This window comes from Lontra canadensis, unplaced genomic scaffold (genome assembly GCF_010015895.1).
Source record: "Lontra canadensis isolate GAN:19392208 unplaced genomic scaffold, GSC_riverotter_1.0 scaffold28, whole genome shotgun sequence".
In the NCBI taxonomy this organism is placed as follows: Eukaryota; Metazoa; Chordata; class Mammalia; order Carnivora; family Mustelidae; genus Lontra; species Lontra canadensis.
The window spans coordinates 4,554,111-4,582,017 of record NW_022631022.1 but is presented as its reverse complement, the minus strand read 5'-3'; the positions used below and the strand labels follow the sequence as shown (position 1 = coordinate 4,582,017).

General features: G+C 38.2%; 2 protein-coding genes and 1 long non-coding RNA gene across 8 annotated transcripts in view; 2 read left to right on the top strand and 1 right to left on the bottom strand.

The window, feature by feature from the left end:
- Positions 1-1,596: 1,596 nt before the first annotated feature.
- On the bottom strand, positions 1,597-15,766 carry PCLAF (PCNA clamp associated factor). 3 transcript variants are annotated; one of them, XM_032864745.1, is made up of 5 exons: positions 15,585-15,763; positions 15,228-15,308; positions 11,489-11,651; positions 6,216-6,253; positions 4,431-4,788 (listed from the first exon to the last, which is right to left on the bottom strand). In XM_032864745.1, exons 1-4 carry the CDS (start codon positions 15,628-15,630, stop codon positions 6,241-6,243), a joined length of 303 nt encoding a protein of 100 aa, XP_032720636.1. In that variant the 5' UTR covers positions 15,631-15,763; the 3' UTR covers positions 4,431-4,788; positions 6,216-6,240. The 3 variants fall into 3 exon arrangements, with proteins under 3 accessions (XP_032720635.1, XP_032720636.1, XP_032720634.1); XM_032864744.1 differs by lacking the exons at positions 4,431-4,788; positions 6,216-6,253 and adding an exon at positions 1,597-1,735 and having other exon boundaries at positions 15,585-15,766; XM_032864743.1 differs by lacking the exon at positions 6,216-6,253 and having other exon boundaries at positions 15,585-15,756.
- Positions 15,767-18,820: 3,054 nt separating this feature from the next.
- Positions 18,821-27,907, top strand: part of TRIP4 (thyroid hormone receptor interactor 4) — a 67,263-nt gene continuing 58,176 nt past the window's right edge. Inside the window, exons 1-3 of one of the 4 annotated variants that reach the window (XR_004383546.1) lie at positions 18,821-18,991; positions 23,329-23,498; positions 24,755-24,888. Coding sequence is in view for 3 of the 4 variants with exons in the window: in XM_032864723.1 (XP_032720614.1) it covers positions 18,891-18,991; positions 23,329-23,498; positions 24,755-24,888 (405 nt within the window). In the remaining variant the exon portion in view is untranslated. Of the gene's footprint in view, positions 19,001-20,092; positions 20,163-23,328; positions 23,499-24,754; positions 24,889-27,907 lie in introns of those variants that run through there. The other 3 variants (XM_032864723.1, XM_032864725.1, XM_032864724.1) reach the window with 3 other exon arrangements.
- Positions 21,135-21,919, top strand: LOC116871891. Its single transcript, XR_004383553.1, has 2 exons — positions 21,135-21,205; positions 21,440-21,919. It is a non-coding gene; the product is annotated as an uncharacterized LOC116871891 (long non-coding RNA).

Here is a 27,907-nt window from a genome sequence, read left to right as displayed (position 1 = left end):
GATTTTATTTATTTATTTGACAGAGGAGAGATCACAAGTAGACAGAGAGGCAGGCAGAGAGAGAGAGAGGAAAGCAGGCTCCCCGCTGAGCAGAGAGCCCGATGTGAGACTCGATCCCAGGACTCTGAGAACATGACCTGAGCTGAAGGCAGCGGCTTAACCCACTGAGCCACCCAGGCATCCCAAGGAATCCATATTCTTAATATGAAACATAATTAAGACAGTGCTCTCAGAACCTGGCTAGATCTCAAATGGCCTTCAAAGTCAGTACAGTAAGCACCCTTCATCCTGTAAATGAATACTGGACCTCCAGTCTTTTTGCCAATCTCTTCAAAGTTTTTTCTTCACTTTTTTTAATCGTCTCTTTTAGTCATTTAAGAAAATCAGGGTATCTAACGTTTATTTTTTAAAAACCTAGGGCACCTGTCTGGCTCAGTCAGAACATGTGACTCTTGATCTCGGGGTCATGAGTTAGAGCCCCTCATTAATGTAGAGATCACTTTAAAAACAAGTAAATAGGGTGCCTGGGTGGCTTAGTGGGTTAAGTCCCTGCCTTTGACTCGGGTCATGATCTCAGGGTCCTGGGATCTGGTCCGGCATCATCAGGTTCTCTGCTCAGCGGGGAGCCTGCTTCGGCCTCTCTCTCTGCCTGCCTCTCTGCCTATTTGTGATCTCTGCCTGTCAAATAAATAAATAAAATTTAAAAAAATAAATAAGTAAATAAAAATAAGTAAATAACTTTTATTTATTTATTTTTAGATTTTATTTATTTATTTGACAGACAGAGGTCACAAGTAGGCAGAGAAGCAGGCAGAGAGAGAGGAGGTAGCAGACTCCCTGCTGAGCAGAGAGCCCCATTCGGGGCTCGATCCCAGGACCCTGGGATCATGACCTGAGCCGAAGGCAGAGGCTTTAACCCACTGAGCCACCCAGGCGCCCCAGTAAATAACTTTTTAAAACAATAAAACCCAATACTGTTACTCAATAATATTTAAATATTCCTGAAGTAATTAATATTCAGATACACTTAGAGTTCCATTGGCATCTCCAAATATAAAAGATAATAAAACTAGGGGCACCTGCGTGGCTCAGTGGGTTAAGCCTCTACCTTCGGCTCAGGTCATGGTCTCAGGGTCCTGGGATCGAACCCCACATTGGGCTCTCTGTTCAGCAGGGAGCCTGCTTCCCCCCCGCCCCGCCTGCCTCTCTGCCTACTTATGATCTCTCTCTGTATCATATAAATAAATAAAATCTATAAAAAAAACGATAACAAAACTTGAGTCTATCAGTTAGTGAATACTTGGGATCAGTTGGGGAAGACATGTAGCCAAATTTGCCACTTAAATGCCTAAGCAATATACAACACAAAACCCACAGTTCCTAACACAAGGGACTTAGAGAAACTCACTTAGGATACATGTGAAATAAACTATAGAATGTTTAGCCCTAGGAAGAGAAGCCTTAGGATGTAACAGCTATCTTGAAATACATGAAGGTTGTAATGTGGAAGGAATAACTTGTTATGAGTTATTTCAAAGACAAAACCAAGAATAGAAGGAGGGCAGTTAGAGAAATTCAAAATTTTAATTCCCAACATTTTTCACAGTTAAGAGTTGCCAATTAATAAAATAGTTCACCTAATGAACAGCTATAATTGGCTTGAGATGGGCAAGATGACTTCTTGTTCAGTGAGGTTTTGATTCAATGAAAATCTTTCCCACCCCCGTATGCCATCCTCAAAGGTAAAAAGAACCATTATAACAATGTTGGTTGGATCAAGGTCCAGCTGAACCTTCAATTTTTCCAAAAGTGAATTACCACAACACATTGTAAGTACAGTGAAAACTGTAAGCAGCGTATATATACATATGGAAAGGTGCAGTTAATTTAGGCTTCATTTTCTGCTTTAAAAAAAAATGATAAGTATTTGGGGCACCTGGGTGGCTCAGTGGGTTAAAGCCTCTGCCTTCGGCTCAAGTCATGATCCCAGGCTCCGGGGATCAAGCCCCGCATCGGGCTCTCTGCTCAGCAGGGAGCCTGCTTCCTCCTCTCTCTCTCTCTCTCTCTGCTTCTCTGCCTACTTGTGATCTCTGTCAAATAAATAAATAAAAAATCTTTTAAAAAATGATAAGTATTTGTCATAAATAACTCCTTGAGTAAGCACACTGTAAAACTTTCATGATAGTATTGCTCTTCCAGGGTGCCTGGGTGACTCAGTGAGTTAAGCTTCTGCTTTCAGCTCAGGTCATGATCCTCGAGTCCTCAGATTGAGGCCCACTTGGGGATCCCTGCTCAGCGGAGTCTGCTTCTCCTTCCCCACCCACGCTTGTTCTCTCTCTCGATCTCTCTCAAATAAATAAATATTTTAAAAAATAAAATAAAAATATAGTATATTTCTTCCTTTGTGAAACTAGGTGAACATAAAATACATACGATCCCCACAATGTTCAAAAATTCCAGAAAAGTTTTATTCATTGGTCAGGAATTTAATATTTATTTTAATATTTTTTCTATTTTATTTAAAATTTTTAAAATTTTTAATATTGTTAATCTTGTTATTTTTAAATATTTATTATTAGCATTAATAATTTGAATAATCCATTCAAAGAGGAAAACCAGATTAATTTTGTGAAGGGTAAAAAATTAGAAACAAGTTTAATTATCTTTTTAATATATAAATTTTACTTTTGATCCAGTGTTCAGGAGAAACAGGGAGTCATCATATGTTGTCTATTTGGAAAGACTGTAGGTTCTTTAAGTCAAAATTTTTAGAAACAATTACATATCATACTTAGACTTCACTGGACACGTCACCATAAAGTTTCTCTTTCCATCAAGCAAAAATAGCAAATCAGGTTTCAGATCCACCAAAACTTTACTTTAAGGATTCCTGGATGGCTTGGTTGGTTAAGTGGATGCCTTCAGCTCGGGTTGTGAGCCCAGCATCCTGGGATTGAGCCCTACATCGGGCTCCCCGCTCAGCTGGGAGCCTGCTTCTCCCTCTCCCACTCCCCCTGCTCGTATTCCCTCTCTTGCTCTCTTTCTCTCTGTCAAATAAATAAAACCTTTTAAAAAAAAAAACAAAAAACACTTTAGAGGTGCCTGGGTGGCTCAGTGGGTTAAGCTGCTGCCTTCGGCTCAGGTCATGATCTCAGGGTCCTCGGATCGAGTCCCGCATCGGGCTCTCTGCTCAGCAGGGAGCTTGCTTCCCTCTCTCTCTCTCTCTCTGCCTGCCTCTCCATCTACTTGTGATCTCTGTCTGTCAAATAAATAAATAAAATCTTAAAAAAAAAAAAACACTTTAATAGAGTTCGTTGAGCTACTCCTTGATACAAAGCCTAATTATTAAGGAAGTACTTAGGATAAAAACTGGGCTCTCAATTCAGTAACATTCTGTTTAATACCCAAGGGGCACCTGGGTGGCTCAGTAGTTCTGCCTTCCACTCAGATCAGGACCCCAGGGTCCTGGGAATGAGTCCTGTGTTCGGGCTCATTCTGCATCAGCAGGGGGCCTGCTTCTCTCTCTCCAACTCCCCTTGCTTGTGTTCTCTCCCTTGCTGTCTGTCTCTGTCAAATGAATAAATAGAATCTTAAAAAAAAAATCCATCTCTAAAAGACAAAGCAAAAAATATAATCTACAATCATCAGAACTTAGTTTAAAAACTGATAAAATCAGATTAATGCACTGATTTGTATTTTTTTCACTGATTTGTATTTGTAAGAAAAAAATAAAAATAGTAGGACATAATCTCAGGAAGCACACAAATAGACAGTCTATTGTGAAAATAAGTATTCATTTATTAAAAACAAAGTTCAGCAAAACATACTTGTTAAAACATGGTTAATTTTGACAACAGGAGGTCAGGGAGCAAAAAATGTGATGAGAAAGTAAGAATATCAGTTACTAAGTTATATATCCAAGGATATAATATTATATCCTCTCCTTCGATTATACCCCTGGTTATCTTAAAATGTATAATGGTAGCTCTAAGGACTCTAGACAGATATCTGGATTTCATGTTTTATTGATTTCCAACTTTAAAATTACAGGCCCAAAGGGTAATATTTTATGATACTGAATCAAATGCATATTCTTGGAAAATTTCTCTCTTTTAGTGTAGTCTATGAAATATTCCTGTCTAATTCTATGCTAGTATTTTAGCTGTTTTGTTGTTGTTAGAAGCTTTATCAACTGTTTAAACCCTCAGGCCAAATTGCCCTGACCGAGAAGATACATAGCCGTCCAAATTTTTTCAACATTGCATCTTTGGCCCTCTTTCTTGAAAAGGGTATAGGTTCAGTTTAATTAATACTGAATTTTTTTAATGTGCAAAAACCTAACTCTGCTTCTTAAGGCAAATAAAAGAAACAAAAATATGGCACCATTCCAATTATCAAATGCCAATAAAAATGGCAGCAGTACAAAGAGCTAAACAATCTCAAACACAGGTTCGTAATTAGAACACCACTCAGTGATTAATTTTTAGCAAGAACAAGAAGCTTAATAACAACAGGTAAAAGAAACCAAATATTGCAGTTTACTGAATACTAAGCTAAGTAATCGTAATTAATCTTACAAATTCTCCAATATCATAATCATTTGCTTTAGAGTAACTGTATATAAGCCTCATTTTTTAAATTAAATGCCTATTCAACAAAGCTAATTGGAACAAATACATTTGTGCATTTACATCCTAGAATAATAAACAGGAGACATTAGTCAAGGATGAATTAAGAAAGTTCTATTCTTTTTCGTCATCTGAGTGATCAGGTGGCAAAGGACATGTTCTGTGGAAAGAATAGAGAACTTCAATAGTCATTGGAGTATCAGCTATTTAAAAAAAAGTGTTATCGACCTATATAAATCATGACCATTAATAGTGCAATGTGTCTGGTCGAGTGAATAGAAATGAGAGAAAATTAAACTCCATTAGTTGACAAACACCTACAAATCCCAATTACTAGAACAACAAAATCTTTAACTATTTTGCCTACTAATTTGTCCTATCAGTGTTTCTCCTTTAGGATATGTTGCCATTCTTATTAAAAAGGGAATCTCTAGGGGCGCCTGGGTGGCTCGGTGGGTTAAAGCCTCTGCTTTTGGCTCAGGTCATGATCCCAGGGTCCTGGGATCGAGCCCCACATTGGGCTCTCTGCTCAGCAGGGAGCTTGCTTCCCCCTCTCTCTCTGCTTGCCTCTCTGCCTACTTGTGATCTCTCTCTGTCAAATAAATAAATAAAATCTTAAAAAAAAAAGGGAATCTCTATTTCTATAGCATCTTCTTTCAATTAAGTGAATTGATAAAGAGTATAATCCTTCAGCAAGAACATCAGGATAATAAGGATGCCTGGGTGGCTCAGTCAGTTAAGCTTCTACCTTCAGCCCAGGTCATGATCATGATCCCAGGGTATAGAATCAAGTCCCACATCCAGCTCCTTGCTCAGCAGGAAGTCTGCTCCCTCAGCCTGCTTCTCCCTCAGCCTGCCACTCCCCAACTCATGCTTTCCCCGCGCCCCTCCTTACAATAAATAAATAAAATCTTAAGGGAAAAACAAGAACTTTGTGATAATAAAAAACAAAAAAATCAACCAATCCATGTGAACAGAGAAAACAAAGCAAGTTGCCATATTTGACTGTATGTCCTTTTGAACCATATAAACATATTACCTAATTGGAAAAAAATTTCAAAATTGGTTAAATTGGTACAAGGTAGTTGTAGCTTTTGAAAAATAATTTACATTATCCCAGAGCCATTTTGTATTCATTACACTTCTTATAGAGAAAAGTCTATGAAAAACTTAACCATAAATCAGAATTTTTTTAGAGCTGCTGAAGATCTGTGAAAGTGTATTCTAAAATAAGCAGTTTTCAGGGCACCTGGGTGGCTCAGTCAGTGAAGCATCTGCCTTTGGCTCAGGTCATGATCCCAGGGTCCTGGGATGAAACCCCATGTTGAGCTCTCTGCTCAGCATAGAGTCTGCTTCTTTCTCCCCCTGCTCTTGCTCTCTCTCTCTCACTCTCCTGTGTGCATGCTTTCTCTAATAAATAAAATCTTTTTAAAAAAATGTTTAAATAAATAAATAATAAAATATGTTTAAAAATAAAATGAGGAGTTTTCAAATTAGATCCCATAAGCCTAAATGGTCATAGAGCTAAGTAGTGAAAGAAGGAAGTTAAAGGTATTCTGACTGGGTATGAGATTATCATTGACTTACCTACTATTAGATTACCAAGAGGACTTCATTGTATTTTCCTGGAAGTTAAATCAAATTAACAAAGGAACACTATCATGAGCCAAGCTTCCTTTTTTCCAAGGACCTGCTGTAATTTACTTATCATAGCTCTATTCAAGGTTCTATGCAGATAGTCCTTCTTGATTCTGACTCCACCCCAACCCCATGCAACTAAAGGGAGTTTACCCTGCCTTTGTGAGAAAAATAAAGCTGTAGGAGTAGCCATGTTTCAGGTTATAAATTAGAGAGTTTATAGCAGAAGTCCTTCTGATAATCTATTAATTAACTACTATCAAAAATGAGGCTATTGATTTACTATCAATAAAGAGGTAATTACAACTCTCCTAAACAAGGACAAATCTAAGAAAGGGGTCTAAAGGAATAATATAAACCATTATTACCTAGTTTTATGTCACAAATTTTAGTACACCATGGATCAAAGTCCTTTATGAAAATACATGTAATCTTTCTCCATATAATTGAAAGCTTGTAATATATATTTTATTGTTACGATGATCGATAATGGTCAATGGTATAGCCGTATTTGGCGATATTGCCAAATATTTTGTTTCCTTAGTGGGAATCACAAATAATTCAAGAGGGCTGTAGTATATTCTAGAGCTAATATTGACTATTAGCCTGTCATATTAGAATGAGAAAGAACAAGGAAGAATGATGCCAGACAGTGACCTGGAACTAGAAGAAACTTACAGGATCATGAAAGCAAGTCTATTAAAAGGCTTTATCTAAAAATGTATCCCATTCATTGTTGATTTTTATTGGAAGCAGAAATCGTAATAGTGACATAGCAACAAAGTCTAAAATTTAGTTACTGCTCTAGAGTTTGACATTTCTTTTAGATATCTCATAACAGGGATGCCTAGCTGGCTCATCAGAAGAGCATGTGACTCTTCATCTTGGGGTTGTGAGTTCAAACCCCACATTGGGTGGAAAGATTTCTAAAAATAAACAAACAAAAACCTTAAATATCTTGAAACATGGATGGTAGGCACTCAATAAACATTTATTAAATGATCTTAGGAACAGTATTGAATTCTTAAAATTTTATATACATAAGAATCCTTTTCTATATCCAAATACTTTGTTTTAATTGCTCTTTCAGCCATTTATTTTTATTTAGTTTGTGTTCAATGGGAATCAATTCCAAACACACTGTACAATCCCAAACAGATGTACAGTGTTCAGATATGAAACAAAGGGAATGTTCATTCACACCCAGAGATCCCTCATAGCTTGAGATCTGTTGGATCTGGTTGCTCCCCTATAGGTTTCTAAAGATGGCAAATAGTGGTTTAAGAATTATTAAGCCTACTGTGGCCATATGGATACTGTAACACATAAGCATCAGTGTGTGAACATGTGAACCAAAAATTTCATAAAGTGTCTATTTCTAGAAAGTTTTCTGTACATCAAGGCAGTTGTAAAAGTTTTACTTTCCAGAATCAAGTACACCTAGATTTAGGACGAGGTTCTAACTATCTAAAAATACTGATACAGAAAGTGTTCCAAATGTAGCTATTCTGACTCATAAAGTTATTTTTTTTAATGTATTCACAGAGACAGCACAAAAGAGTTGTGAATTTAATATAGGCAAGTCTCCAGGCACCTGGGTGCTCAGTCAGGTAAGCATCCAACTTTTGATTTCAGCTCACGTCATGATCTCAGGGTCTTGGGATCAAACCCCACGTCGGGCTCTGCGCTTAACACAGAGTTGGCCTGTCCCTCTCCCTCTGCTCCTCCCCACATTCATGCTCTCTCTCTCAAATAAATAAAATCTTTTATATATATATACAAATGTCTATATAAAATTATAAATATATATATATATATAGGCAACTCTCCTATCTTCACTTCCCAAATACCTAATATACATTATTTTTGCCTCCTTCCTTTGCATCTTAATTTCAGTATTTGTCAAATACGCCTTCAAAACAGAGCAATTTTGGGGCGCCTGGGTGGCTCAGTGGGTTAAAGCCTCTGCCTTCGGCTCAGGTCATGATCCTAGAGTCCTGGGATCGAGCCCCACATCGGGCTCTCTGCGTAGCGGGGAGCCTGCTTCCTCCTCTCTCTCTCTCTCTCTCTACCTGCCTCTCTGCCTACTTGTGATCTCTGTTGAATAAATAAATAAAATCTTTGAAAAAAAAACCAGCAATTTTTAAGTTGTAAAAATTATTTAACAAATGCAGAAATAAATGCAGTATTTTAAGACAGTTGAAGTCAAAGCACTTCTTATCTTCGGAATGAAGTTAAGTGTCCAAGTTAACTAAGTGAATCTGCCATTCTTACTGGATGGGAATGTGTGATAGGAAATACCTGTCATTTGACTTTTAAGTGTATATGCAAAAATTACTCATGCTGAGGCGCCTGGGTGGCTCAGTGTGTTAAATTCTCTGCCTTTGGCTCAGGTCATGATCCCAGAGTCCTGGGATCAAGCCCCTGCATTGGGCTCTCTGCTCAGCAGGGAGCCTGCTTCTCACTCTCCCCTCTCTCTGCCAGCCTCTCTGCCTACTTGTGATCTCTGTATGTCAAATAAATAAATAAAATCTTCAAAAATTACTCATGCTTAAATTTGTAGTAGATGCCAATAAAACATCACCACCCTGGAACATGTCAGTTACTACATAAAGTCACATGCAATGTCAACCCCAAAGCTCCAGAGGAGAGTTCCCAAGAGAACAATGAAAACTTAACAATGTAAAATTTTATGTGGAGTATATCAGCATTAAAATAGTACTGCTGAAATAATAAACAGAGGATTTACAATAACACCTGATGGCTCCTTCCAATGTATATATAAATAGAATCCTGGAACCTTTTTGTATTACCTAATCATTTTATGGCCTTCTAAATTTAATGAATCAAAGTAAAAACCCAATTTCCATTCCACAGCTTATCCCTTTTCTCTAGATCAAGGTGAAATTATTCTTATTATCAAGGTAGAGTTTTAAGTAACCATATTTCTTAAGCTACATTTAATCATATCATTAATTTTCAATGTCTTTCTTCAGTCTTATATGTGAAACTCCAGCAGATTTAATATTGGCATTCATTACCTAGTCAAATTCTTCAGATGCTCTCTAAGTCAGTCCAGCTGGGGATTCTCACAGTTTCTGTGTTAGTAAAATAAAGAGTGGAATTATTAGATCTGATGAAGACTGTGTTTTCCTTGTCACATTGGACTTCTAGTTACCATATGGATTGAGCTTTAGAATATGCGTTAGTGAACAGATGTTATTTTGGCCTGGATCTGTTTAACAGTAGAGATACAGAAGGGCAAGTAAGACCCCAAGGAGAATGGCTACTGACTACAGGGCACAGTGGACACTGTGGGTTCAAACAGAGGTTCAAACACACTGGCTCCTGTGTTTGAACCCACAGTGCTGGTTAAAGGAATGTGTGAATAAATCTGTGTGGATGGGAGCAGTGCCAGAAGTAGCAGTCACAGACTGAGCCTGGCCACCATCCCCTTGCCTATGTTGGTCACTGTGGCGTGGGTCAGACTTGCTGTTTGGTGTGCTGTTGGATCATAGGCTCCTGGCTCATGCAGGAGAAGTAGCTAGCAGGGTCTTCAACCAGGGGGCGTCAAAATGACAGTGACATGGCACCACCTGTCCACCCATGCTCACCATTCCCCCATACCTCCAGTCATATAATTTGTTTTTGAAACACAATTCTTCAAAATTGTTTATAGAGAGCCTGGATCCTATTACTTATACGTCTATTTTCTTTCCCTTTTTTTCCCAAGTGGCATTATTTTTTTCCTGATTCTTAGAAGTATGTTTGTTGTTGAAAATTGGAAGCACAAAATGAATATGAAGAGAGGTTTTTACCCAGAGATAATCACTATTGATATTTGGTCTGTTTCTATACATGTTTTTACACTATAAAAACTATAGTTCTATATGCAGAATTTTTGCTTAATATTTATCGTCAGCATATTTCTGACATTAAAAGCTTAAAAAGCAAGATTTAATTATCTTCTTTTTTTCTTTTTAAAGATTTTATTTATTGGGGTGCCTTGGTGTCTCAGTCGTTAAGCGGCTGCCTTTGGCCCAGGTCATGATCCCGGGTCCCGGGATGGAGCCCTTTGTTGGGATCCCTGCTCAGCTGGGAAGCCTGCTTCTCCTTCTCCCACTCCCCCTGTTTGTGTTCCCTTTCTCACTATCTCTGTCAAATAAATAAATAAAATCTTAAAAAAAAAAAGATTTTATTTATTTATTTGACAGAGCGAGTAAGAGAGCACACGCAGGAGGAACAGCATAGGGAGAAGGAGAAGCAGGCTCCCCACTGAGGAGGGAGCCTGACACAGGACTTATTCTCAGGACCTTGGGATCATGACCTGATCGGAAGGCTGAGGCTTAACTCACTGAGCCACCCATTTTCTAACTTTTCTACATTGGTTATTTATTTCTTATGGAGGTTGAACTAGTATTTTTTGAGGAGTTGATTTAGTAGAATTTTTTTTTTAAAGATTTTATTTATTTGACAGAGAGAGAGATCACAAGTAGGCAGAGAGGCAGGCAGAGAGAGAGGGGGAAGCAGTTCCCTGCTGAGCAGAGAGCTCCACGCCGAGCTCAATCCCAGGACCCTAAGATCATGACCCGAGCCGAAAGCAGAGGCTTAACCCACTGAGCCACCCAGGCGCCCCTGATTTAGTAGAATTGATGCTGGATAAACCAACATAGAAATTGCTTTTTGAAAGAATAAAAAGGGATAGAAAATAGACAGTAAAAATGAGAGAATAAAGACAGGAAGTTCATGGTTAATAACATAGCCCTTAGTATGTAGCATCTGATTGGGAACTGATCCTCTTTGAATGACTGAAATGAGTAAAAATAATACTTTTCACTGATGTTTGAAATTTGCGAGTAACTTAGAAAAAGAGTAGTACAAGTTGTTTTTTTTTTTTTAAAGATTTTATTTATTTGACGAGAGAGATCACGAGTAGGCAGAGAGGAAGGCAGAAAGAGAGGAGGAAGCAGGCTCCCCACTGAGCAGAAAGCCCGATGTGGGACTCGATCCCAGGACCCTGAGATCATGACCTGAGCCGCAGGCAGAGGCTTAACCCACTGAGCCACCCAGCCGCCCCAAGAGTAGTACAAGTTTAAAAAAAAACCCTGGTTTGTGTTTTCTTATCTGTTCAAGGAGAAACTTTAAAGTTACTCAATATCCCCTTGTGTTTTATTTTCGAGAATATAAATATTTTCTTTATACTCCAGAATATAAAAACTTACTTTCTTTTTGCTTTTCCTAAGCCACTGCTTCCTGCCTCTTCAGGAATCCGATTCTCTTTTTCAGAATCTTTAGGAGACAGGCTGAAGAATTCTCCGATTCCTTTTTGCCACTTGGGAGTTGGGCGCACACAAACTGGATTCCCTCCTGCATACTTATTTTCAACTATAAAATATAAACAGGTGGAACTAAATAAGAACTAAGGATAAAACTGTCATTCCTTAAAGAGAAGCAATTCTTTAACATTAAATCTACAGGGTATTAAGTGGTATTACATCCATCTTAAAATAATTAGAAAATGTGAGATGATAAAGGTGTATTCAGTCAGTATTATATTATACATTATTAATAATATTATATATTATAATATGTATTATAATATATAACATATATTATACATTATTATTAATATAATTAATATTATTAATACAATATATAATAATATTTTGTTAAAATTATCCTTTGTCTTAGGAAAATAAAATTAACAGAATTTTTACAACTGGAAAATATTTTTCATAATTTATCCACAAGCAGAGCTATTCAAATAGTCTTATGTATTGTCATACTAAACTTTGACATTTTTTTCCTAATATGAGATGTAGTATAAACGGCCAAAATTTTACTTAACAAGGTTATTAATTAAAACACCTGTGAAAGACAAAACAAATATACAGCAATGTGAAAGTTTCCACAAAAATAGGTTACACTTTTCAAAGCCCTTGGCTCCTTTTCAGTTCATACAGTTCATAAGGTAAATCCAATTCTTGATTTTTTTTTAAAGATTATTTATTTATTTGGCAGACAGAGATCACAAGTAGGCAGAGAGGCAGGCAGAGAGAGAGGGGAAGGGAAGCAGACTCCTCCACTGAGCAGAGAGCCCGATGCGGTGCTTGATCCCAGGACCCCAGGATCATGACCTGAGCCAAAAGCAGAGGCTTTAACCCACTGAGCCACCCAGGCACCCCTTGATTTTTTTTTTAATATTTTATTTATTTATTTGACAGAGATCACAAGTTGGCAGAGAGGCAGGCAGAGAGAGAGGAGGAAGCAGGCTCCCCGCTGAGCAGAGAGCTCGATGTGGGGCTCGATCCCAGGACCCCGAGATCATGACCTGAGCCGAAGGCAGAGGATTTAACCCACTGAGCCACCCAGGCGCCTGATTTTTTTTTTTAAAGTAAGTTCTACACCCAACGTGGGGCTTAAACTTATGGCCCTGAGATCAAGAGTTGCATGTTTTACCAACTAAGCCAACGAGGTGCCCCAATTTCTGATTTTTTTTTTCATTTTAAAACAGTAATATAGAGGAAAAATTTCTGCCTCCTTATGAAGTAATGATTAGTATACAAAGATGAGTAAATTACTGAGCCACTACATATATCTTTCCCTTTAAACACATGTCACAAACTGTTATAAAGTTGCTTCCATATATATATATATATATATACACACACTCTCCGAAGTTTTTATTTTTATTTTTTTTAAGATTTTTTTTTTTTATTTATTTGACAGAGACAGCAAGAGAGGGAATACAGTAGGGGAGTGGGAGAGGGAGAAATAGGCTCCCCACCGAGCAGGAAGCCTGATGTGGGGCTCGACCAGGACCCTGGGATCATGACCTGAGCCGAAGGCAGCTGCTTAATAACTGAGCCACCCAGGTGCCCCCAAAGTTTTTATTTTTGATTTATTTTTTCAAGATTTTATTTCTGAGAGAGAGAGACAACAAGCCCGAGTAGGGAGAGGGGCAGAGGGAGAAGCAGACTCCTCCACTGAGCAGGGAGCCTGATGCGGGGCTCCATCCCAGAACCCTGGGATCATGACCTGAGCCAAAGGCAGAGGCGTAACCAACAGAAATACCCAGGCGCCCACTTCTTAAGTTTTTAAATCTTTTTTAAAAGTACAAGTGACTTTTTAAAAATAGTGACCTGCGGCCCCTGGGTGGAGCAGTCGGTTGAAGATCTGATTCTTAGTTTTGGCTCAGGTTGTGGTCTCAGATTTCTGAGATTTGAGCCAGGTCTGGTTGCACTCAGCAGTGGAATCCACTTTGAAATTTCTCTCTGCCTCTGCCCCTCCCACCTCAATCTCTCTAAAATAAATAAATATTCAAAAAATAAATAAATAATAGTGATACTTTGGTTCATAATTTTCCAAAAGGACACATATAGGAACTCTTTGACTACTTGGAAAATAAATGGCAGCAACCTGTATAGCTCAGCATAGAATTCAAACCCAGCTCAAGAGTGCCTGGGTTGCTCAGTTGGTTAAGGGTCTAACTTTGGCTCAGGTCATGATCTCAGGGTCCTTGCTTGGCAGGGAGTCTGCTCTCCCTCTCCCTTTGCCCCTCCTCCTGATGGTGCTCTGTCTCTTGCTCAAATAAATAAATAAAAATCTTAAAAAAAAAAAATTCAAACACGGCTCTGCTGATTTAATTGTGTGACTTTTACCAAAGTATGTAATCTGAGCTTAAATGTCCTCATTATTTAGAATGAACTTACTACTAATTTCATACAGTTGATTAAAATAGAGATCTGTGGGCACCTGCCTAGCTCAGTTGATGAAGCATGCTTTTGATCTCAGGGTTGTGATTTTGAGCCCCATGATGGGTGCAGAGATTACTTAAAAATAAAATCTTAAAAACAAAACAAAACAAAAAGACAACAAAAAAATCCCAAAAGAGATTTGCAAGGGCACCTGGCTGACTCATGGTGTAGAAAATGAGACTCTTGATCTTAGGGTCCTTGGTTCAAGCCCCTCTTGGGCATAGAGCTTACTTACAAAAAAATAGAGATCTCAAAGTGCCTTAAGAGGTGCATTTGGCCAACATATGTTCATTAAGGGCTTATTCAGTTGGCTTTGGTGATTCAACAGTGCACCAGACAATGAGATGTGGCCCTGATCATAATTTAGTGGTATAGAGTATAGAATATTCTCAATAAATTCATCACCTTTCAAAATTTTGACCTACAGCTCCTTTTTATCTAAAGAGAATTAGTTAATATTTTCTAATGAAATATTTAGAACAGGGGGAAGCTTAAGGTAACTTAAGAACCCAAGTTCTTCACAGTGCTCCCCTGTATGTTCTTAATTAGGCCTTGTGGAATTAATCTTCCTAACTTCCTAGGAGAAAAATGAGGCACCAGATGGCACGGTATTTCCTCAACCTCTCCTTGCACGGAAGGAAGAGTGTGAAGCTCTTTCATGGGCCAAGTTTTCCCTCCTAATGTCCCAAAAGCAATATCAGGAGCTGCAGTAGTTGGGATAACACACACACACAGACACCATGCCAAAAAATAAACAACAACAGCAACAAAACCAAAAATACATGCAGAAATAAAAACAAAAACTTTATACTAAGACAACCCGATCAGCACTGTCAACTATAGTCCTAATTCTTAATCTAGTGAAGGGGAGCTTAAATAGCCTCTTGCAGGAAAAAGCCATCAGCCAATATTAAAAGTAAAAATGCTAAACTAGAAAGGAAAAATAGGCTTGAAGATAAATCGTGTCTGTCCCTAACCCCGAGGTTGGAGATTCTTTTCCTTGCGACCCCCACCTTTACCCCAACCGAACGAGAGGCCTAGGTCCCCTCATTATATCAGAAGGCAAGGAAGAAATTTGAGTGTGAGGATCTCAGGAAAATAAATTCCACGGTGGGTCAGGAGGCTTGCAGGTCCGGAGAACTGTGGTGCAAGGCCTGATCCCCTTAGAGAAAGTTCCTCCAGGAGTTGCAGGGGCGCTTTTTACCTTTCCTTGACGAAGGCGATGTGGAATTAGTTGCAGAAGTGGAGGAACCAAGCACTTTCCTGGGGGCTCGCGAAGCGACCACTGCGGAGAGGCAAAGGAGAGCATTATAAAACAGGGCAGTTCAGTTTCCGACACGAGTCACAGAGCCGCGTTTTCACCACAGTCTCCGACCCCGCCGCTTGGACAGAAGAGCCCCGAGATCCAGAACAGCAGGACAACCCTCCCCTGTCCGCGCCGCTCCTTCCTCCTGGTAAAGGGGCCAGGCCGCAGCTTCCAGAATGGCTGGACTAGCCTGGCTCAGAGGGCGGTGGGGAGTCCTGGCCCCCTGCCCTCCACTGCCGTGCTCAACTACCTCACCTTTTCTGTAGGTGCCTGGGACACTGTCCGCTTTGGTCCGCACCATGGTCAAACTCGAGGAGGTGAGAGCAATCAACTGACTGCCCAACCGCGGGTGTTTAACTGCACAAGGACCCGAAAAACGAATCTCCCGCCACAGTTTATATTGGTCTCTTTCCCGCGCGCTCCACGGACTCTGCCGGGGAGCCGCTCCCATTGGTTCCGCGCCGTCCCCCCACAACCAATCGCCAGTGTCCAGCTATGACAGTGGCGAGCCTTGACTCAGTACCGTCCCGTCCATCAACTTTGCAGAAGCCTGTGATTTGTAGCCGCCCCAGGAGGGCGGTGTTAAAGCTTTTCCTGGGGTGCCCCGAGAGTGAGTGCCAAGATTGTGAGTTAGGGAAATGGGCCTGCTTAGAAAAGAAAACCCAGGAAAGACAGAGAATTATAACATTTCTCCAAAAGTTACCACAGGGATAAATCTAACGATCGACTTCCAGGAAAAGAAACTTGGAATGAAGCAGGTTTTTTTTTTTTTAATGCAAATCAGAATAAATAACTTCTTTTTTTAAAGCCGCAAACTGTCTCTACAAGGTCCATAACAAACCAATTCTATGGAGTGTTAGAAAAGCAAGGTAAAAACTGAGAGGATTGTATGTACATACACACGTAAAAAGGAACGAATTAATGAAAGGTCTTCCTGACATCTATATGGTCTCAGAGCTCCTTAAAAATATGCCAGATGTCAGGGTGCCTGACTGGCTCAGTCAGTGGAGCATGCAACTCGATCTTAGGGTTGTGGATTTGAGCCCCACCTTCTGTGTAGAGATTACTTAAAAATAAAATCTTAAAAAAAAAAAGCCAAATGTGCCAAAGGTACATCCCTGACACATAGTGATTATAACGCTAGAATAGTAGCTCACAACTATTTTCTATCCCTATGCCTGTCCTCTAATTACTCAAAATACCCCTGGGGAGTGATTTTTCACTCTGAAAACCACGCATAAAATGTAATCAGATGAGCTTGCCTTGGGATATGTTTTGTTAAATGCTCACTTGAAAGACAATCCTGAAAGTGTAAGCACTGCGTTGATTCTCTCCAATAAATTAGGCTTGAACATTCACAAAATAGGCTACTCGATATGTCAACAGAATCAACAACTACTTTTTGTTTTAAAGATCTTGAAAAAAAATTAATGAATCTAGTCAACAGGTGAAAAAATATTATATTTTTAAAATTAATTGTATTATGATTCTATTAGTGATATTATAATAGCAGGAAATGTATTGAAAATTACCTGTAGCTTTGTCTAACAATTGGAGTCTGCAGTAGAATTCCTATCAGAAAAATCAACAAGCCCCAGGGTAGTCCTTCCTTCTTTGTTATCATTCACTTCTCAATACACAATCCTTCTTCAATACACATTATTTCCTTTTCAGTTAAAGTGACTTCAACAAAGGCCTGTATTACTTAATTCAAACTCAAATCGCAGATTCCTGTGGAGATTAGAACAGCATAGAGAATCTGATGGTTTTTTTCTCTTAGTTCACATGCTAAGTAAATGGCTAGGAAGAATTGCAAATATACCTTTGCACACAAGAGCAGTCTATTACTACAGCTATGTTTGTAGGTTTGTTTTTTAATAATAGGGAAGAATGAATGTTAAGGTTAAAAAAATAGGAAACAAGCAGTGATGTCTAGCACAAATTCTTAATTTAAATATATGTTTTAAGGAAGCTCTTCTTTAAATAAAACAGGGAATTGTGTGGTGTAAACTTGAAAATTTCGAAGGCCTAGGACATTATGAAAAGTTGTAGTACGTATGTATGAAGTATCTGCCTAAATGTATACCAAAGAGTATCTTTGAGTCATGTTAAATAGGTGTGTTTGCTTTGCTCAGGCGGAAGTGCATTTTAATAAATGATAATCTGTAAACGGCATTGTATTACATTACATACATTACAAACTAGAGATTGTAATCATTAACATATGCTTTATGTAAAAAGAATATTTTTTAAAGAATATTCTTTAAAAAAAAAGATTTTCTTTATTTGACAGACAGAGATCACAAGTAGACAGAGAGGCAGGCAGAGAGAGGGAAGCAAGCTCCCCACTGAGCAGAGAACCCCATGAGGGGCTTGATCCCAAGACTCTGGGATCATGACCTGAGCAGAAGGCAGATGCTTGACGGCTGAGCAACCCAGGTGCCCCTTATTTTTTATTTTAAAAAATATTTTATTTGTTTATTTGACAGAGAGATCACAAGTAGGCAGAGGGGGCGGGAGAAGCAGGCTCCCTGCTGAGCAGAGAGCCCCATGGGGCTCGACCCCAGGACCCTGGGATCACGACCTGAGCTGAAGGCGGAGGCTTAGCCCACTGAGCCACCCAGGCGCTCCTTTTTTAAAAATTTTTTAAAAAAGATTTTATCTACTTATTCGTCAGAGAGAGAGAGAGCGCTCGAGCACAAGCAGGGAGAGCAGCAGGCAGAGGGAGAAGCAGGCTCCCCGCTGAGCAAGGAGCCCTGGTTTGGGACTTGATTCCAGACTTTGGGATCACCACCGCAGATGAAGGCAGTCCCTTAACTGATAGAGCCACCCAGGCATCCCCAGAAATTAACATTTAAATAGTTGGAACTGAACAAACAGGTAAATAATTTACGTAAATAATATAACATTATATTAACATGAAAAGTAGCAGATTTTTATTAAGAAACAAAATTTGTACTATTAATGAACATTCGGAGTATTTGAGGGTTTTTTAAGATAGAAAATAATATATTTCCCAAATTAATAACAAAAACAATCTACACCTAGTGTAAATCAACACATTCGTATGATTTTTATATTTGTCGATAAAAACATTAGCATAAAAAGGTGAATCAGGATCCAATTAATGTAATTGCTAAGTCTACACAGCTTAATGGGGATGAAGAACCTGTAAAATAGCAAGTGCTACTTTAAATGCTTTTACATAAAACCAGAATAATTTAGAGGCTGGCCTCTCAGATTAACAGTTTTATCTTCTCCTCGACTGTAGTTGTTATAGGTATTTATACTATCTTCTCAGCGAATTCTCGATTCTCAAGCCCTGCATCTAAGGATGCAGAAAAATCACGCGCAGAGGAGCTCTGGTACCAGTGTAAACAACGTCAGGAAGCCGGAAAGAAAAGGCAGCAGGGGTGGGAGGGATCTGTGCTGGGGGCGGAGCCACTGGGAGGGGCCGTGCAGGCTGGCGGAACTCGCGCGACCGAAGTCGGTGTTGCGAAGGGGACTAGTCCGGCGCGGGACGTGTGGCTGTTGGAGCCCAGCTGGTTCCGGCTGGGAAAAATGGCGGTAACTGGGGCGGCGTCCCGGGAGCAGCTAGTGGGCTGGTGCACCCAGCAATTGCGGAAAACTTTCGACCTGGATGTCAGCGAGGAGATCATGCAGTGAGACCGGTTCGGGTCCCAGGCGGGAAGCAGCTCTGGGATGTGCACTGAGCGAAAGGGGGAAACGGGGAGGACTAAAAAGTTGATGAGAGTGAAGAAATAGGATAAAAGGGCTATTATTGGTCTCTAGGCGTCGAATTTTCACCTCCGGCTTTACAGTTTAGCTTCTGGAATACTGTATCAGGCTACCCAGTTGGCCGGTGGGGCCTTTTTTTCTTAGGAAAAAGCCAGATCCCTGATAATTAAGTCTTTAAGACTGTCCCCGGAGCCAGTTTCCTTATAAATTCTGGAGATAATGGGCAAGCCAAATTGTTTTTCCAGAAATCCTTGCTCTGAGCATTTTAGTTTGCCCGATATGGGTTGTGTCAAATAGGACCTGGACTTTAAATTGAGGCTGCAGTGGTTCAGGTGTTTTAAATAACTTTTGACTGAGGAGTCCCAAGTTCTGTTTTCTGTTGTCATTTACCCGTTTTGGAACCTTGGGCATTTTAATTTCCCTCTCTATACCTTTGTTTCCGCGTCTATAAAATGAATAATTAGCAGAGCTTATATTTCATATTTTATAATTGTTGTGAAGTGGAGATGGTGACATAATTTAGTATTTGCTTTGGATTGATTTGTCATTTTTGTTGCACTACATAACTGGTGCTGGGGCAACAAAGACGACGGAGACCTTTGGGTTCTGTCTGGTTGATGAGTGGGGGAAACATAAGGTGTTGTGGGAGCACAGAGTAAAGGACTCCCGCTAAGATTTTAGAAACTTGAAAGGTTTTACTTCAAGGGATGACTTTAGCCTGAGAGCTAAAGGGTGGGTAGGTGGAAGTGCAGTGTTCCGCGAGGTAAAGACTTCTACAAAAATTGGACTCCATCCAAGAACCTGAAAATGTTTCTTGATTTGATTCCTTGTTCATAGATAATGAAACCTTTATTGCCATTTCTGGGGCTTTTATAGGAAATGAGTTTCTGAGTTGGGAGAAGACAGTTGGCAGGGGGAGAATTAAGAAAGGCTGCTTTAAAGGTTTTTGTTTTAAACAGTGGAACGAACAACTAGAGGGGGAAAAAAAACCAACCCTGCCAAATGGTATGGTTTATCTTTATCCTTGTTTGAAGGCGAGATCAGATTAAGTAGTTTTCAAACATTTTTTTAAAGCAGTGGATGCTGTCAGATGAGATAATGAGACTTTGCAAATACACCAAATGGAAAAAAAAGTCACTTGGTGAACACAAAACAAAACACAAAGATTGAGGCTATTTTTGATGGATCAAAAAGGCAATATGGTTAGATGCAGTCTTCTCAGTCTCAGTGTCCATTTGTATCTTGTCTGCTTACACAGTATGAAGAAAATTCTAATTTTCATAGATTGTGGTTTAACAGCTCATTTTGAAGCTTTAGTTTTTTTTTTTCAATTAAACTTAATCTATACCCTTTAAAGAACAATGATCAGAAATTTAAATTTTATAGTTGGAAGCACTAAGTATGGCTAAATACCTGCTTGCTTTTTTTTTTTTTTTAAGATTTTATTTATTTATTTGACAGACAGAGATCACAAGTAGGCAGAGAGAGGCAGGCAGAGAGAGAGGAGGAAGCAGGCTCCACGCCAAGCAGAGAGCCCGACTTGGGGCTCGATCCCATGACCCTGGGATCATGACCTGAGCCGAAGGCAGAGGCTTTAACCCACTGAGCCACCCAGGTGCCCCCCTGCTTGCTTTTTTTAAAACTCATAAATAAGTTCTATAAGAATTGTTCAAAACAAAAGAAAAAAAGCACTGAAACTACCTATAGCATAATTCTATTTGAACTCATTTGACTTATTAGGTTTTTACTAGTTATTGCTCAACAGGCTATGATGCCATGATCAAAGCATTTTTGTGTAAATTTGCTGTGCTTTGCGTAGTATTTAATTGAAAATTAGTACTATGGTAGTGTGCTAACTTGAAAAATTTGGCATGAGTGGCCTTTTTACAAACAACACAGAACTATCTTCCTAATCAGTGATACATTTATGGAACATTAAGATTTGTACACAGGATTAGCAAAATAAACTTTGCTCTACAATCTGCCTTAGCTCATGTTTTGGATGACCCTATTTTGATAAGATTTTGTATATAACACTGTATGCTGTTCCTTTTTATACTTTGTCAATTTTATACTTTGTTAAATAATTGAAATATCATTTATTCAAATGTTTCTGGAACTCTTTAAATACTTTCCTAGTGGGCACCTGAGTGGCTCAGTGGGTTAAGCCTCTGCCTTCGGCTCAGGTCATGATCTCGGCGTCCTGGGATCGAGTCCCGCATCGGGCTCTCTGCTTAGCAGAGAGCCTGCTTCCCCCTCTCTTTCTGCCTGCCTCTCTGCCTACTTGTGATTTCTCTCTCTGTATGCCAAATAAATAATAAAATAAAATCTTTTAAAAAAATAAATAAATAAATAAATAAATACTTTCCTAGTGATTTGAATACTGTACAGTTAAATGATCCCTGAGGTTCCTTGCAGTTCCTTCTATGAGAACTTGGTAGCAATTAATATTTTGATGGGGGCTGCTAAGTTTGGGGGTCAAGTTAAACTGTAAAAGTCCTGAAAAACAATTGTGTCTTTTTAATATACGATGGACTAGAAGATGCTCTTAATGGGGCCCAAAGGCACAGGTTTATTTACCTATCGATCATAACTCCGCAAATGTACCATCACATTAGGAAAAAAAACCGAGTACTTGTGTACTAGTGATGGTACAATCACGTGATTTTATTTTAATTTAAAGGAATGTAGCATTATTATAATTTTTTCTTGTATCCAATACAAGTGTGTCTGAATTACTGTTCATTCAGATCTTATAGTGCTTTCATGGTCTGATATGTTAATTTACAAATTATTTTTTCAATTCTTTCTTTCCTTGGTGTAACATAATTACTGTAAAAACCTAAAAAAAATCAGAGATAGAGGAGGAAACTAAAATTACCGTAATACCACAACCCAGAGGTAATCATTGTTTCTCTCTTAATGTTTTTCTTATGTGTATTGTAATCTATTTGCAAAACATATTCGTCTTAGAGGAAAAAATAAACTCTCTTTAATCATCTTACTCAGTGGTAATTATTTTAGTGTATAACCTTCTGGCCTTTTTTCTACACATAAGTGTATGGATATACACATTTCTTTTAGCAATTGATATTGCTATGATATGCTCTACGTTCTATCCTGTTATTTCACTTACCATTATATGAAAGCATTTTTATCAGGTCAATAGTAGTTAATCATAAATTTCACTTTTAGTGGTGGCATATCCCATTTTGTAAAGTCCAAAAACTTAAATTCACTAGTCTTTCCCATCAGTGGATATTTTAAATAGCTTCTAGTTTTTCATTAATTCAGATAGTGATACAGTTAATTTATTGCATAAAATTTCCTGTAGAGTCCTATAAATGGAATTACCTGATTATTTTTAAGGCATTTTAAATATATTGGCTTGTCAATTTTTAGGAAACTTATACTGACTTGAACTGTTAGCCCATTTCACTTCAAGGAACCCTTTATAACATTTCCTTAACATAGATCTGCTTATTCTAATGTGATGCTAATCTTTTTATAATTTTTTTTTAAAGATTTTATTTTCTTTGAAGTAATCTCTATGCCCAACATGGAGCTCGAACTCAACCCCAGAATCAAGAGTCACATGCTCTACCAACTGAGCCAGACAGCTGCCCTGATTTATAATTTTTGAGAATTTTTTTTAAAGATTTTATTTATTTGACAGAGAGAGAGAAAGACAGAAAGAGAATATAAGCAGGGTGAGTGGGAGAGAGAGAAGCAGGCTTCCCGCTGAGCAGGGAGCCTGATGCGGAGGTTAATCCCAGGACCTTGGGATCATGACCTGAGCCAAAGGCTGACACTTACTGATTGAGCCACTCAACCGCCCCAGTTTTTGAGAATATTAATTCAATAACTGGTTAGATTGTCATATATACTAATTTTTAGCAAAAAAGAAATTTTAGGTTTTGTAGTGTAAAGATTAAGTCTTTTGGATTCCAAGGAATATGAAATGACTGCAGATGTGTACTTAGAGAAAGTATTCATATATTAAAGACAGCTCCACAGCCTATCTTCAAAACATTAATTCTAATCTTCTAACAAGATTATATGAAGTTTAGATTATGAGCTACTTGAGGTCAGGGTTTTTGTCCTGATCAAACTTAAATCCCTAGCATTTAGCATAGAATTTGGCACAATCCACTCTAATGGATTAATGAATGGTTTGTAACTACCTTGATTTCTGTTGTGATTATTGGGAGATACAGCATAAGCAGGTCTTGTTTCAACAACTTATATTTTTCTTCCTGAGGTATGTTTTGTCAATTGAGAGTGCTGAAGAGATACGAGAATATGTTACTGACCTCCTTCAGGGAAATGAGGACAAAAAAGGTCAATTCATAGAGGAGCTTATAACCAAATGGCAAAAGAATGATCAGGAATTGAGTTCTGATGCTTTGCAGCAGTCCTTCAAAAAAGATGGTAAGTTGGGGCGCCTGGGTGGCTCAGTGGGTTAAGCCTCTGCCTTCGGCTCAAGTCATGATCTCAGGGTCCTGGGATCGAGCCCCGCATCAGGCTCTCTTCTCAGCAGGGAGCTTGCTTCCCCCTCTTTCTCTGCCTGCCTCTCTGCCTACATGTGATCTCTGCCTGTCAAATAAATAAATAAAATCTTTAAAAAAAAAAAAGATGGTAAGTTAATATAATTGAGGGTTGAAATATTGGTAAATGGGCTGGTTTATAGGACCTGATATTTTCTGTATTTTTAATTCAGTTCTACTCAAGTAATGAATATTGTTTTAGTTCAGACTTTTTGAACTTTGAAAATACCACAGAAATGCCTGTTTGCAGATAAAAATGTGGTTTCAGAATAGTTTGAAAGATTTATCCATGGATTAGAAAAACACTTTCCAGGGGTGCCTGGGTGGCTCAGTGGGTTAAAGCCTCTGCCTTCAGCTCAGGTCATGATCTCAGAGTCCTGGGATCGAGCCCCACATCGGGCTCTCTGCTCCGTGGGAAGCCTGCTTCCTCCTCTCTCTCTCTGCCTGCCTCTCTGCCTAGTTGTGATCTCTGTCTGTCAAATAAATAAATAAAAATTTATATAAAAAAAACCACTTTCCAATTATGTGTATATCTGGATGAAAGTAAATGTTGACCAATTATAGTATGAATAGGATTTAAAAGTAACTATTTAGTTAAAAGATACAAAAGATAAACACCAAACTAAATAAGTCATTATTATTATACAATCTGAAATATTAGATTTTAATTTACCATTTTAATCCTAGCCAGTAGTCTTTATCATCTACTCTCTTGGAAATTGTGTTTTAAATTTGTGAGGAAAAACTAACGTAAGAAGCTACCTGATTCATATCTTCACTTTATTTTTTTTGTAAAGATTTTATGTATTTGTTTGACAGAGAGATAGAGAGCACAGGTAGGCAGAGCAGCAGGCAGAGAGAGAGGGACAAGCAGACTGTCAAGCATGGAGCCCAATGCGGGGCTCAATCCCAGGGCCCTGGAATCATGACTTGAGCTGAAGGCAGCCGCTTAACAGACTGAGCCACCAAGTCGCCTCCATATCTTCACTTTAAATATTAAGTGTCATCTTTTCTTTATTATTTACTAGTTTACCAATGAATCCTGCTGTTATCAACCTATGTGCATGTATGTGTGTGTTTTATATATATATATATTTTTTTGTTTTGTTTTGTTTTGTTTTGTTTTTTTTTCCTTTAAAGAAATGTCAGATGGTCAGAAATCAGGAGACCAGCTAAAGAGGAGCAGGCGGAAAGGAAGAAATAGACAGGAAGTTCCTGCATTTGCTGAACCTGACACAACCAGGGAGGTCAAAACACCTTTTGATTTGGCCAAGGTGAGTGCTTGAATGAATCTTTTTCTAGTTCTATGAAAAAGGAGAGGTGACTGATACATTTCAGAGAGCAAAGTGTACAAACTGATCTAGAGTGGCAGTTCTTCAACAAATGCGTGAATTTTATGGAGAGAAAGTGATGATGATATATTACTTTCTATATGGTAGATATTTTGGCAGCCTGATTAAATAGTTATTATAAGGACACCTTGGTTAGAAATGATACTAAGATACATATAAATGGAAAATATTTATTTATTAATTTTTTAAAAGATTTTATTTATTTATTTGAGAGAGAGAGTGCACAAGAAAAGGAAAGGGGGCAGAGGGAGAGAGGGATAAGCAGACTCCCTGAAGAGCCAGGAGCCTTGTGTGGGTGGGGCTCGATTCCGGGACCTGGAGACCATGACCTGAGCTGGAGGCAGATGCTTACCTGACTGAGCCACCCAGGTGCCCCTAAATGGAAAATATTTAATGAAGGTCACCAGGGCTTCAACTTCAACATTGTGTGTGTGTGTGTGTGTGTGTGTGTGTGTGTGTGTTTACTAAAAGAACAAACAGTTCTGTTATTTAAGAGTGTTCCTACTTTGTACCATCTATTACTGCCACCACCATTATCATTTAGTTTTTAAAGTTTTTATGTATTTTATCATGACTCTCAAAATAGCCCTGTGAGGTAAGCAGAAATATTTATAATCAAGGAAATTTGACAAACTAAATATCCCAATAAAAGGGAATAGTTAATTATGCTAAGATGGAAGAGAGCGGACCAAAAAACTTTGAGTGTGATGACAATGCAAAAAAAAAAATGTGGAAAAGTATTTGCAAAGTAATAAGTTAAAGGGAAAAGAATAGAAATTTAAGCCTTTTATCAAGCAGAATAAAATAAGCAGATGCTTAACGACTGAGCCACCCAGATGCCGCATAGATTGGTTTTAGCTTTCTGGGGGACAGTTTGGCACCATACATCAAGAACCATAGAAATGTTCATATCCTTTTGACTTACTAGTTTGATTCAAAAATCTAACATAAGAAAGTAATCAGAAATGTATGCAAAGGGATGCCTGTGTGACTTAGTTGGCTGAGCGAGCAATTCTTGGTTTCAACTCAGGTTGTGATCCCAGGATCATGAGATTGAACCCCACGTCAGCCTCCATGGTTAGCAGGGACTTGACTTGGGACTCTCTTTCTCTCCCTCTCCTTCTGTCCCTCCCCACGGCACACGCTCCCTCTCTAAAATAAATAAATATATCTTAAAAAAAAAAAAAAAGAAATGCTTGAAAATGAACTTGAAAATTTGAATGGACCTGTTTAACAGTAAGAGAAAGATTAAATTAATTATGTTTCCCTCATTAGATAGAACACCATGCAACTAATAAAACTGTTCTCTAAAATATGTAATTTGGGAAAATACTCATAAAATATTGAGTGAAAAATGCATGAATAAAATATATATATTTGATTTTTTGTGTTTGAAAATTACTTATTCTATATAAACACAAACATACTTTCACAAACACACACACCTAGGAAGGCTAAAAGGCAAATTTTAAAACTGGTGTTTCTTCAAGTAATGTGACAATAAGTGTTTTAATTTTTCCTCTCTATATTCTTGTATTTTCTATTTTTTATTTTTACAATGAAAAAGAATAGTTTTTCTAAAAAATTAGCTTTATTGAGGTGTAATTGTCATACATATGTAATTGCACATACTTAAGATGTACAATTTGTAAGTTTTTTTAACCATCTTAACCATTTTTTAAATGTATAGGTTATAGTATTAGAAGTATTTGCATATTGTTGTACAGTAGATTTCCAGAACATTTTCACCTTGCAAAGCTGAAACTCTGTACCCATTAAATAGCTCCCCATTTTCTCCTTCTTTCAGTCCCTGTCAACCACCATTCTACTTTCTGTTTCTATGAATTCGACTGCTTTACAACTAAGTGGAATAAAATAGCATTTTTCTTTTTGTGCCCGGCCTATTTCACATAGCATAGTGTTCTTAAGGCTCATTTATGTTGTAGCGTATGTCAGAATTTCCTTCTTTTTTAAGGCTAAATAATATACCATTTTATGTATATACCACATTTTGTTTATCCATTCATCTCTCAATGTACATTTGAATTGCTTTCTCTTTTTGGCTGTTGTGAATAGTGCTGCTCTGAACATCAGTGTGCAATTATCTCTTCAGGACCCTACTTTTAATCCTTTTGGATGTATACTCAGAAGTGGGGTTGCTGGATCATATGGTAGTTCACAAATAGGCTTTTTTAGATGGAAAAAAAAAACAGAAAGAATAATGACTAATATAATGAAGACCCATGTGCTTACCACCCAGGCACCCCTGCATTGGACATTCTTATACATATTTCCTTCAGGTACACTTAAGAGTTTCTTTAGGATGTATTTACCTGTTATTTGAATTGCTGGGTTATAGGCTTTCTTAATTTTTCTTTTACTGAAACTACCAAATTAATTTCTAAAGTAATTGTACCAATTTTAACCTCCTTCCATCAAGGTAAGTGATTTCTCTTTTCTTCTTCTTTGCCAATACATAATGTGAAGCCTTTAAAGTTTTGCCCTTTAAAAAAAATTCTTATTTTGTTTTTATTTTTTATTTATTTTATTTAACTTAAAAAAAAATAATCTCTACACCAATGTGGGGTTTGAATTTACAATCCCAAGATCAAGAGTCGCATGCTCTACAGACTAAGACAGCCAGACGTCCCAAGTTTTGCCTGTTTTAAGTGTAAGAAATGGTATTTCATTTTACTTTGCATACACATGAATTCTAAATTGAGAGTGTGTCGTTTTGGAGAGTTTGTTGACTTGTTTTTGGTTTCCATTTTTTTAGCCTTTTGGATTATCATGACCTACTTCTTCATATTCTTTTTTTTTTTTTTTAAGATTTTTTATTTATTTATTTGACAGAGAGAGAGACAGCAAGAAAGGGAATACAAGCAGGGGGAGTGGGAGAGGGAGAAGCAGGCTTCCCGCTGAGCAAGGAGCCTGATGTGGG